Raw genomic sequence first — 12,303 nt, 5'->3', positions numbered from 1 at the left:
AGAAAATTGCCTCAGACTGAAATGTTAAATAACTTACCCATGATCACATAATCAGGATGTATCAGATGCAGGATCTGAACCTATGTCATTCAAACTAGAAGGCCATCTTTCTATCTACTACATTACACTGCCTTATGGTACACTATTTACAGAAGGATTTTTTTTTATAATATTCCTTTAATTTATTTTGTCTGATCAATAAATTTGGCACCAGCATAGAATTTCTAACTGGTCAGTTGATCCCATTTATGGCTTTACTTGGCCAGAACATTCTTTTTTATCTCCCTCTGTTTAATCAAGTCAGTATTCCATCTGCTGCCTTGTTGTGTTTGGGCAATGGGTGCAGGCCCTGGGATTTATTGTCAGGAATGAATAACTGGATATACTCACTGAACAGAGTAATCTGAGGACACCAGTTATCTAAACACACTCAGGGAGGATTGGTGATTTCTGTTCCAGGTTATTTCTTAGGAGGAAAGAATCTTGTCTTCTGCTGGGGAAAGAATCTCTTGGACCTGCTAAATACACTTTAATATTTGATCACTCTTGAACTTTCTACCACGGACACCAGTATGATCAAGGGGTCAGACTATTTCCTCTGATCCAACACTGCCATGTCAAGTCAGCATAGGCCCATCTCTGCCTTAAGCAATTGCTGCAACCACCCAAGGACCTGAAAGGTAAGCCTTACTTCTTGCAAGTTCTCTCATTGCATGTTTGTCCATCCTTAGCTATCCATATTCTTCAAGGAGCATAAAATCTAGACAGTCAGCCCCAATCCCCAGATCACAGTCCTAAACCAGCTGGATTGCTAGGATGTACCAGCTCGCAAGAGCAAGACCTTGCTTCCTGTGGGGTCCCTGTTGCTTGTTATAGCTCTTCTGATACCAACCACAGCCTGCCTGCTCTGACTTTACTCCCTGCCTCCCCTGTCTGGTCGCTAAGCAATGCCCAGCCTGCATGAGTAGCCTTGCCTAATGAACTCAAGGTCATCAGTTTGGGAAAGTAGAATGATGGACTTGGAGTCTGGAAGACTCTGAGTTCAAATCCTGCCTCTAATATTTGCTGGCTTTGTGACCACTGACAAATCACTTAATCTCTCTGAGCTCAGTTTCCTCATTTGAAAAATCTGTAACAACTCACTTTACAGGAATGTAGTGAGGTTTAAATGAGATCATGCACGTAAAGTGCTTTGCAAACTTTAAAATGTCAAATAAATATCAGTTTATTATTATTATTATTATTATTATTATTATTATTACATATCCTTTTTCTGACTGACTGCTTGACCTTGAACCCTGTGTCTGCTATGCATATGCTATCAGCAGGATCCTCCAATGACCTGAACTCTTAGTCCTGGCCTCTTCTGGTCTGTCCCATGTAGTAGTCCCTCATGACCCAGCACTGACAGCCCAAAATATGTAAGCCTTCTTAGCAATGCCCAACCAAGGTGTTGGTTTCTTCTCCCCAGCTACTCCAGGACAATCCGAGAGATGAACATCACAGTCTGCTTCTCCGTCTTCCTGCTGAGCACAACTGTGGTCTTCATCAGGGAGCCAGACACCAACGACACCCTGCCCTTGAATATAAGCTCTTTGCCCAGGCTACGGGACCAGGCTCCCTTCTTCCAGTTTGCGGGGATGAAGTTCTTCTTCATCCCCCCTCTCATCTGTCTGCTGGTGGCTGCTGCAGTCATCCCCTTCATCTTGTTTGCTATCTTCTCCAGCTCCCGTGCCCGCCAGGAGCCACGATACCTCATCTTGGGCAGCACCATGCTTTACAACCTACTCTACCTATTCTTCTACACACTCTTAACCATCTTGAATGTGTCTAACCTCCAACTCCCCAAGAATGCCTGTGTCCTCCTCCTTTTCCTGATCTCACAGTCCTACTGTGGCAGCCTCCTCACCGCTGTGGCCATGGTGCTAGACACATACATAGCCATCCTGTGGCCACTGCGCTATGCCTCCATTGTGACCTTGCTCCGAACCAAGAAACTTATCTTGTCCATCTGGGTTTTTGCTGGCCTCCTCCCTGCCATACTCTTCTTAATCCTGTGGGCAACACAGGAGCCAACACTTTGCCCGGTGGAAATGTGTTCCCTCCCAGTCATTCTGGTAATGGCCCTGCTTGGAGATAATGCTGTCAAACTCTGCTATGTGCTTTCACTTATCTCCCTCTTCCTCTGCTTCTTCCTAATTACTTTTTGCTACTTCAGCCTCTATGTGAAAACCCGCCAGTTGGGCATCTGGAAGGGCATCACCTCCCGGGCCAGCATCACATTCCTGATGCACCACACAGTACTGTTCTTAAACTTTTGCCCACTTTTGGCACATGTGGTTGAAACACTGCTTTACAGTAATCACCGCATAAGTCTAGAGACTGGATTATGGTTGTCACTGATGATTTGTAACATCCTGGTGGTCCTCCCCAAAGCTCTGTCTCCTTACCTCTATGGGCTGCGCTACAGAGAGATTACCAAGACCCTGAGACTCCTGTGTGGCAGGAAGCATCCTAATTTGAGGCCACCAGCTATGTTATCATAAGAGAACTTGCACCAACTCTCCCCCATACACATAAGGACCTCTTGTGTCCTTTGCTCACCTCCCCTCAGTGTGAGTTGCAATGCCATATCAGTCTTTAGGCTCAAACCAGATGCCTATATTGACTACTTATTGAAGAAAGAATATCGAACTGAGAATCAGAAGGCCTGGGTTGTAATCCTGGGTCTGCCACTAAAGAGCTATGTAACCTTGGGTAAGTCACCTAACCTGTCTGGCCCTGTAAAATGAAGAGGCCGAGTTAAATGATCTTTAAAGTCCTTCCTAATTTTAAAATATTATTCTTCAGTATCAGACATAGTGACATCTGTGTGTGTGTGTGTGTTGTGTGTGTGTGTGTGTGATGCCGTATATTGGTGCTATTAAATATTTCTATCTCAGTCAGCCACTCAACAAGCATTTAAGTGTCAGGCACTGTGTTAAGTTCTAGGAATACAAAGAAAGGCAAAACATAAGGAGTCAACAAATACAAGGAGCTCAATTTCTTATGTGTATGGTGCTGCAGAGGTCATTAGCTTTGGTGTTAGATATAGGAAACATACAGAATGCAGGGTCATATCGATGCAGCTATAAGAGAAAAAGACTTGGGCACTACGAAAATGGGCCACAATGACAATGACAACAGGAGGGACAGAGCCATTATCAGTAGAGTTATTAGTGGTATAATAGCAAAGGCACTGGATCTGGGGCCAGAAAATTTGGCTTCAAATCCTAATTCTGCCACTTACTATGTGATCTTTAGACAAGTCACTTTGGGCCTCAGTTTCTTTATCTGGAAAACAAAGGAGCTGGACAAGATGGCTTCTAAGGTTTATGCCAGCTCTGAAACATTGTTCTTTTCTGGAGTCAGAAGTGCCATGCATACACATAACATATCTGTAGGGCAGGAAGGTGGGCAGTGGATAGAGCTTCAGGAATACCCAAGTTCAAATCCTGACTCAAACATTTACTAGCTGTGTGAACTTGAAGAAGTCACTTAACCTCTGTTTGCCTCAGTTTCCTCTTCTGTAAAATGAGGGTGATAAAAGCAACTCTCAGAGCTGTTGTGAAGATCAAATGAGATAATTGTAAAGTGCTTAGCACAGCACCTGAAACATGCTAAGTGCAAATCCTCTGGACTTAGAGTCAAAGAGTCTTAGATTCAAAAGCCTCTGATACTCCTTCAGTGTATGACCTCGGCAAGTCACTTAATTTCTCTACATCTCAAGCAACTCTCTAGGACTTGCCTACTAAATCAGAGATAGATTGTGATCTATATTGATGGAAGCAATTCACACAAAATTACAATCCCTTCAAATTTTTGTGCCACATATGTTTTAGGGACATGATGGAACCAGCTCAAGCTCATGAGAGCTAATTGTTAAATTTTTTAGTGTGAGCATTTAAAACCCAGAAATTACAAACATTACAAATTAGGGCTTGGTTTATTGTTTTGTTGATTGTGTAGACTTAAAGTAATAGAAAAATGTTAAAAAGCAGATTAAACTTTAAAAATGTGTCCTGCATACATTTTTGTAGAGCCAATTGTTAAACATCTACCAGCTTACACTAATGATTTATCACCAGTCTTCTTATTCCTTGTCTGTAAAATTAAGAGTTGGATTAAATGACTTCTAAAGGAGAGGAAGGAGGAAAAATGTTGTATTATCCCTCTGGGTCTGGGTTTCTATAAATGTGTATGTCTCTCTCTGTGCCTACCTGTGGACTTGTACTTCTGTTCAAATATGCCTACAGGTATATGTGTGTAATTGAAACCTGGAGATGTGACTGGAAACACAATTTACACCAGTGCATGGTTGGACATAGAAAGGAGATGATAGTGTAGACAAAAAATATTTATAGCAACACTTTTTTACAATGGCAAAGAACTTGAAATAAAGTGGGTGCCCAACAATTGAGGAATACCCACTTGTGAGGTACCTGAATTTAGGGGAATTTTATGTTGCTTTTTAAAATGACAATTACAGAAAATTCAGAGAAACTTGTGAAGACTTGAATGAATTGATACAGAAATGTGAAATAAGGCGTATATGTCTTCAGAAATGATCTATATGTTGGTTTGCTTTGCTTGACTACACTTATTTTTTAACAAGGGGGGGTTTGGGGAGAGGGGTGACAATGATGTAAACAAAGAAGAAAAAAATACCAATAAAATGTTTTTTAAAAAATGAGTCCTTCACTGTGTTTCCAGTGGTTTGTGTACAGATGATAAAGTAATTCAATTCAGTTCAACTCAAGTGTTTACTGAGCAGAACTATGTGCTTAGACCTGTGCTAAGCTTATAAGATGTGTTTGTGTTGGCAGAGTGGGGAAGGAAGGGGTAGGAAAGAGGGCTAGGCAATGGGTACAAAAATAGGAAAAAGCATGGCATATTCTCTGGAGGCACTCACAATCTGATTGATCAGATATAAAAAATAATAATATGAGAAAATATAGGACTAGATAAGTAGTGTGGACTAGAAGCATTATAACAGTTCAGTACAAAGTAGTCTGGGAAGGCTTCATGAAGGAGGTACAACATGAGCTGACACTCATGGGTGGGTAGAATTTGGACAGATGGAGCAAGTGTAAAGGGGCATTCTAAGCAGGGTCATCTGGATGAACAAAGCCCTTAAGACAGGAATGAACTAGGCATATTTAGAGGCAGTGGTCTGGCTGGACCGTGGGAGAGAGAAGACAGAGAGAAGTAGGATTGAACCATCAAGCAAAAGGACGTAACCTCTGGCCCTTAGGATCTTACAGTTTCAACAAAGACGACAGAGGCATGGGAAATTATAAAGACAAGCATTTTAGCTCACCAAGAGGCAGACATAAAATTCCCTTTAATTCCACTCATTTGAGTGCTTGACAAGTTTTCCTAACTGTGACATTGTGTTTCTGCCTTCTTTTATAACAGAAGGATAGACAGTGGAGGCATTAGCTATATGATCAACTCACTCTTGAATTCAGACATGAGACAACTAAAACATCCATAAAGTCAACACCATTATAGAAAAGAAAACATTTAATACAAAGATATTTCCATGGGCTGGTGGATGCCCCAGAATAATTACACTTTATGACCAGGTAACAAATAAAACTGTCTGACAAATGCTTTTTCTGGTGCCTAAACATTTAACAGAAAATCCCAGTTTATGGGTCATTTGTAATAAAGTTAAGGACAGAGAGATAAGAGCTAAGCAAAGCAGTAGCTGAGCTATTTATAAGCCTTTGGTCCTGTCATCAAGTCAAAAATTATACTCCCTGATTCCTCCCCGCCTCCCACATCTTATTCACCAAAGTCGGAAAAGTCACCAAATGGAAATAGAAGCCCACAAGGTCTAGGAATTAAAGTAAGAGGATGACGGTGGTGCTTTATCCTTCCCTCTTTTACTGTTCATTCACAATCAAGGGCTTTTTGGGAATCAGCTCTTCTTCATATTTGGTCTCCAGAGACTAGAGATGCAGTTAGCAGCATAGACTACAGTACTTGACACATAGTAGGCACTTTATAAATGCTCATTGACTTTACTTTTCTAGAAAACGTTTCACTGTAACAGAACAAAATAATTTGGATGTCTGGAAAAGTTAATCCTTGAACCCATTTCATGTGATCGATTAGTCTCCTTTCTTTAAACTTGAGCTCCACTAACTAAGGGAAATTGTTTGAATATCACTGGTCCTTCTTCTAAAGACTAAGCCTTTGAGAGTCTGGAGAAGCTGCCGATATCTCAGTCCATATAAGTAAGGCAACAGGGCTCTAGGAAGCAGCATCAGTATTTCACTGTTAATGGCCATCAACCATAATCGGGAGTTGTATCCAATAGGATGATTCTTAGACAGCATAATGTCCACAGCAAAAACCACCACTGGACTGATATACAGTACAATTAACATCGTCTGAATCAGCAATGTTCCCTTGGCCCTCGAATAACGATTTATACAAAGGCCTGAAGTCTTGGCCGTGTAATAGATCTTCACGTAGCAGTAGGAGATTAGAGCTGCACAGACAAAGAGAGCACAGAAGATGAAGATGTGGACAACGGTGATCAAGTGATTGCTGTGTGAGTTTGAACTCAGATTCAACTGCAAGATACACAGTGAGGGCTCATCTGTCAAACTAGAATCCTGCCGTTTGCTGAACCAAACCAGGGAGGTGGGGAAAAAGGAGGCCATCACCCAAATGATGGCCACTACTTTCCTGGCAGTGGCACTGGACATGAGGGAAAGATAACGAAGGGGAAGCATAACAGCAAGGTAGGTGTCTGCCACCATGACAGTGAATGACAAGATGGTGCTTGCATAGGAGATAAATACAGCGTCGGTGAGGATGCCACAGAAAATTCGCCCAAGGGTCCAGCCAGTGAGGTTACTTGTTGAAACCAACACGTGAAACAGAAGATAGGCCAGATCTGAGAACATGACATTAGCAAAGAGCAAGTAACGGGGTTCACTCCGGAATTTCTTCTTCCGCAGGATGGTGGCCAAGAGAAGGGGATTCAAGGCCAGAGTGGCAGTGGTGAGGAGAGTCAAAGGAATGAAGAACCAGCGGAGTGAGGGCAAGAGAGCCCAAAAGGCCTCCTCAAGCTCCACAGAGTAGTTACCCGGAAGCTGATAAAAAGCAGGTGCTAGTTTAACAATTTCCACCTGGAATGTGGTGGCCTTTCCTCCCAAGTGGCTTGGCACTGTCCCTTCAGCCATGTTCCTGGGGCTAAGATCCATACATCCACAAAGGAGAAAAGAACACAGCATCAGGCTTCCTACTTTCTTGAACATGAATCTCAAATCAGCTCATTTGGAAGAGGCAGAAACAGTCTTCGATTCTGAAATGTCATAAGGTGAGACTGACCTAGAACAAAGGATAACTTTGTAAATTTTAAAGCACCATGCATGTAAATATGTGTTGATCATCACAAAATTACCATCTCAGAGTTGAAAAATATTTCATGTAGTCTGATCAGAAAGCCGCCTCTGATTTTCTGCTTGAAAATTTTCAAAGGGCTATCAGCTAATCAATCTGAGAGAACAGTTAAACAAATTAAAGTTCTTCCTGAACAATTCTTTCTCTCCTAATGAAATTTCTTCATCCTCATTGAATTCATGTGTCCAAAAAAATTTTTTTAAACCCTTCTGGGGAATAACAATCTTTGCATAGTAGAGTGGCCATTTTTAGGTCAGTCTACTGAGACCCTAACCTTGACCTAAGAACTGTGGAGGAGTTAAAATAAGGAGAAGGCAGGATCTGTGCCCTGGAGAAGCCTCCAGGGTTGTTGGGAAAACAAAATACAATCATGTAACAAGCAATTGGAGAACAGTTCAAGACTATGTTTTATCTGCACTTGACTCCAGAAAAAAAATTCCAAAGCCAGTTTCTTACTGACTTATCAGTCCTGCCACTTACTTTTCCAGCTTTCATCACCTACTACACCCTTTCCTATTTGGACAAAAACAATTTTTCATTCATGTGCTTACTCAGAACCATGCTTGTAACCCTAAGTGCCTTCCTCCCATAAGCTCCTTCTGTCTAAAGCCTAGCCATCTAGCAAAGCCCAGGTGAAAATCCACCTCCCTAGTAAAGTCCTCCTTGATCCCTAAGCAAGAAAGGGTTACTTCTCCCTTTCTGGGCTCCCCTAGGACCATATGCATCTCTTAGTGTACTAATACCCTGCTTTGTGTAATAGTGATTTGTGTATGTCTTCTCTCACCTAATAGACCACAAAAACCTAGAAGGCAAGAATCTTGGCAGCTTCTTTGGAAGCTGTGATTAGGAATATAACTTTCTTCTGTGGGCAATGGAGGCCATCAATCTATCAATCAACAAGGATTCTATTAAGCACCTACTCTGTGCTAGGCAATGGACTTTTGATTTTCATCCAATGTCTTATATTTTTCTGGGTAGCTAGGTGGTGCAGTGGATTGAATGTTGGACTTGGAGTCAGGAAGATTTGAATTCAAAGCTGGCCTCAGGCATTTACAAGTTGTGTGACTCTGGGAAAGTCACTTAATATGTTTGCCTCAGTTTTCTCAACTGCGAAAGTGGGAATAATAGCACCTACTTCATAAAATTGTTGTAAGAATCAAATGAGATAATGTTAGTAAATTGCTCAACATAGTGCCTGGCATGTATATATTGTTGGTGTTCAGTCACGTCCTATTCTTTGTGCCTCCATAGACCATAGCATGCCAATATTGTCCATAGGGTTTTCTTGGAAAGATACTAGGGTGGTTTACCATTTTCTTCTCCAATGAATTAAGACAAACAGAAATTAAGTCATTTGCCCAGGGTCACACAGCTAGTGAGTGCTGTCTCTCACCTAGCTGCCTCTACCATATTTATATAGCAATCACTATATAAACCCTTATTCCCTTCCCCTTTCCATTCTGTATTCCACAAGGATAGTTGCTCACTTTTCTATATTACTTTACCCTGTGAGATTGTTCGTTGTTGTTCAGTCATTTCAGTAGTGTCCGACTCTTGGTGACCCCGTTTGGAGTTTTCTTGTCAAAGATACTGGAGTGGTTTGCCATTTCCTTCTCCAGCTCCTTTTACAGATGAAGAAACTGAGGCAAACAGGCTGAAGTGACTTGCCCAAAGTCACACAGCTAGTAAGTGTCTGGGGCTGGATTTGAACTTAGGTTTTCCTGACTCCAAGCCCAGCATTCTATCCATTGTGCCACTTGGCTGCCCATGAGGTAGTTAGTCAAGATATTACCTATTTCATAGGTAAACCAGGATTTGCCATCAGTAAGTGGTAAAGCTGAGATCTGAACCTAGGCCTCTTGATTTGAGAGGCAAGACAGTATAGTGGAAAGGACAGTGGACTTGGAGGCAAAATGACCTAAGTTCAAATCTAGCCTCAAATACTCATTGTGACTTTGGGCAAATTGCTTAAGCTCTCTGTCTCATTTTCCTCATCTGTAAAATAAGGAAATGGCTTCTTTTATCCCTTCCAGATCTATGACCCAGTATTTCTAAACCTAGAGTTCTTCCCATTCTACCAAGCTGACCCTCTTTCCTGTTCGTAAAATCTCTCTAATCAGATGGTTAAGTACTCTATGGGCAGAAACTAGGCCTTTTCCTTCTCTAGCCTCTCAACATTAGAACCTCACTAGAACCCCTTCAATATATATTTGTTGAATTGAATCCAATCAAGTGCTAGAACTTGCACTGGTAATTCTAAGTGCTAGAGACTCCAGGCTTGTCTGGTCCATGTTTTTACCTTGAAGATGCTTGAGTTTCATCTAGTGCCGCGAATCTGGGCCCTCCCTGAAGTTTTTGCCTTCCACACTAGGTTCCCACCTTTCAGTGACAGATCACACATAATACTTTGCATTTTTCCCCCACTACAAAGGAAAGTCGAGAAGGGGAGGATAAGCAAGGATGATACAACCCAGAGAAAATAGTTTGAATGAAACTTTAAGATAGTTTAAATGCAGAGAAACACAGAGAAATCAAATACAATAAGTGGAAAAGGAAAAAGCCCTGAACATTTCCCGTGGCATTCCCTTTTTGATGGCAGCCCATCACCTCCAGTAGAACTGACTACTAATATTTTACCTCCCTCCAGGCCTGGTCTGGAGCTTAAAGAGAGATGGCATGCTTTCTAAGAAACTGTTAAATATTAATAATCCCAAAGGAAACGCAAGATGAATTTGGACACTGAAATAGAGCTGTGCACACTCCCTGACAGTGGTGAACATCCTCCTAGAACAAAGACCAGGAACAGCTTTTAAACCAAGCATTGCTCTTCCTCACCTCATTTCCCAACATAACAAAGTACCGCTTTGTTTTCCAAAGTTATCAGAAACTATGGCTCTATCTTCTTTATGGGCCAAAAAAAAAAGCAATGTGGTACAGTGGTTAGAGTGCTGTTCTTGTAGCCAGGACAACTAAGGTTCAAATCCCATCTATGATTATGACTATGACTATGAGAAAGTCACTTAAACTCTGAATCTCAGTTTCCTTATCTATAATATATATAGCATAGATAGATAGATAAATAGATAGATGTGACAGCAAAGATAATAATAGCGCAGAATAACACAAAAGCCTCCAAGAACCTGATGCTGGTTTGCAAGGCTTAAAGGAAAGAATATATAGAATGAGCTTTGCAAACTTTAGAGGGTTATATAAAGCTGAGCTTTTGATACTGTAAAGCCCACATTTATAATCATTTCACAGAATCACAGAATTAGATGGGAGCTCAGAGGTCATTCATCCAAATCCATACAATAACAGCAATATCGTCTACAATGTCTCAGACAAGTGGTCATCTAGTCTTCATGAGAAGATTTCCAGGGGCAGCTAGGTGGTGCAGTGGATAGAGCGCCAGCCCTGCCTGAGCTCAAATACGGCCTCAGACACATGATAATCACTAACTGTGAGACCCTGGCCAAGTCACTTAACCCTGATTGCCTCACAAAAATAAATAAATGAATGAATGAATAAATAAATAAATAGATAAATAAATGAATAAATGAATAAGCAGACAAATGAATGAACGAGCAAACAAATAAATGAATGAATGAATGAATGAATGAATAAATAAATAAGAAGAAGATTTCCAGTGATGGGAATATAATACTGACCAAATCAGCCCATACCACTTTTGGACAATCAGAACAGAGAAGTCTTTCCTCATATTGAGTACTTTGATCCATTGCCCATAGTTCAGCCCTACAGGAAGAAGCAAACATTTCTAATCCCTCTTCCATATGATAATTTTCAAATAATTACAGATCACTGTGATGTCCCCTCTAAATCTTCTCTTCTCCAGCCTAACCACCCCCAGTTTAAGATGATGGTATTACTTTATACAAATATTGGTATATCTTCTGCCTTTCTTCATAGTCATACCCACAACCTATCCTCTTTGGAAGGTCTACCATAAGATCATAGTATTAAGCCTAGAAAGAGCCTTAGAGGTGAGTAGTCTAATGCTGTCATTTTACAGATAACAAAACTGAAGACCAGAGAGGTAAAGTGATTTAACTAAGTCAGAGACGCTAATGATACTTCTGCCTGAAACTCTATCAACTAGTTTATTATTTAATTAGCATAACTCTAAGTTCCTAAGTTGATTTCTTATTCACATTAAATTTTGAGGGCTAAAATCACCCATTTGCTTTCAAATCACACAAATCTTTGGCTTCCATATGGCCATAAACCATATGACTTTATACATACACATACACACACACACACAAGCGCACTGTTCTGATCAACTACAATATGAGTTAAACCTGGTCTTGGATTCATCCAATCATTTCACATATCTCTGTTGCCCAAGTAGACACTGACTCAGCCAAAATGACCACATTGGTTGTGCATGTGTAGACCCAGCCTAAATCCTGGGAGGCAGACAACATCATCTTCTAAATATTTCAAGTTACTGGCATATAGTATGGTGGAAAGTACACTGGACTCAGAACAAGAAAACCTTAGTTCAAATTCTGTCTCCAGGAACGTTACTAAACTCTCTAAACTTCAGTTTCCTCTTCTGCAAAATGCTAAAAATAATTCTTGTGCCACTCAGAGATCCAAGGTGATGTCTATGGAAGAGCTTCATAGCCATATGACACCATAACCATAGTTATATTACTAAATTAATTATTCTGGAGTAACCCAGAAGCGAGAATTCTGATTGTTTGAGTGTACAGATACATCAACAAAAATAACTGTTTACACAACTGCTTAAAAGTTTACCAAGTGTTCAATATTCTCATTTGAGCCTTAACAATAATCCTATGAGCTAGGTACTAA

At 40.8% G+C, this 12,303-nt stretch overlaps 2 protein-coding genes across 2 annotated transcripts; one reads left to right on the top strand and one right to left on the bottom strand.

Annotated features, from left to right (window-relative positions):
• The first annotated feature begins 1,493 nt into the window (after positions 1-1,493).
• Positions 1,494-2,546, top strand: LOC110194693 (putative G-protein coupled receptor 148). Its single transcript, XM_020967186.1, has one exon. It carries the CDS (start codon positions 1,494-1,496, stop codon positions 2,544-2,546), a length of 1,053 nt encoding a protein of 350 aa, XP_020822845.1.
• A 3,051-nt stretch (positions 2,547-5,597) lies between these two features.
• On the bottom strand, positions 5,598-7,383 carry GPR148 (G protein-coupled receptor 148). Its single transcript, XM_020967171.2, has one exon. The coding sequence runs from the start codon at positions 7,314-7,316 to the stop codon at positions 6,189-6,191; it is 1,128 nt and encodes a 375-aa protein (XP_020822830.1). The 5' UTR covers positions 7,317-7,383; the 3' UTR covers positions 5,598-6,188.
• Positions 7,384-12,303: the final 4,920 nt, after the last annotated feature.

This window comes from Phascolarctos cinereus, unplaced genomic scaffold (assembly GCF_003287225.1).
Source record: "Phascolarctos cinereus isolate Bilbo 61053 unplaced genomic scaffold, phaCin_HiC Scaffold_726;HRSCAF=1367, whole genome shotgun sequence".
NCBI lineage: Eukaryota > Metazoa > Chordata > Mammalia > Diprotodontia > Phascolarctidae > Phascolarctos > Phascolarctos cinereus.
The sequence above is the reverse complement of the archived record's forward strand: the minus strand, read 5'-3'. Positions and strand labels throughout refer to the sequence as shown.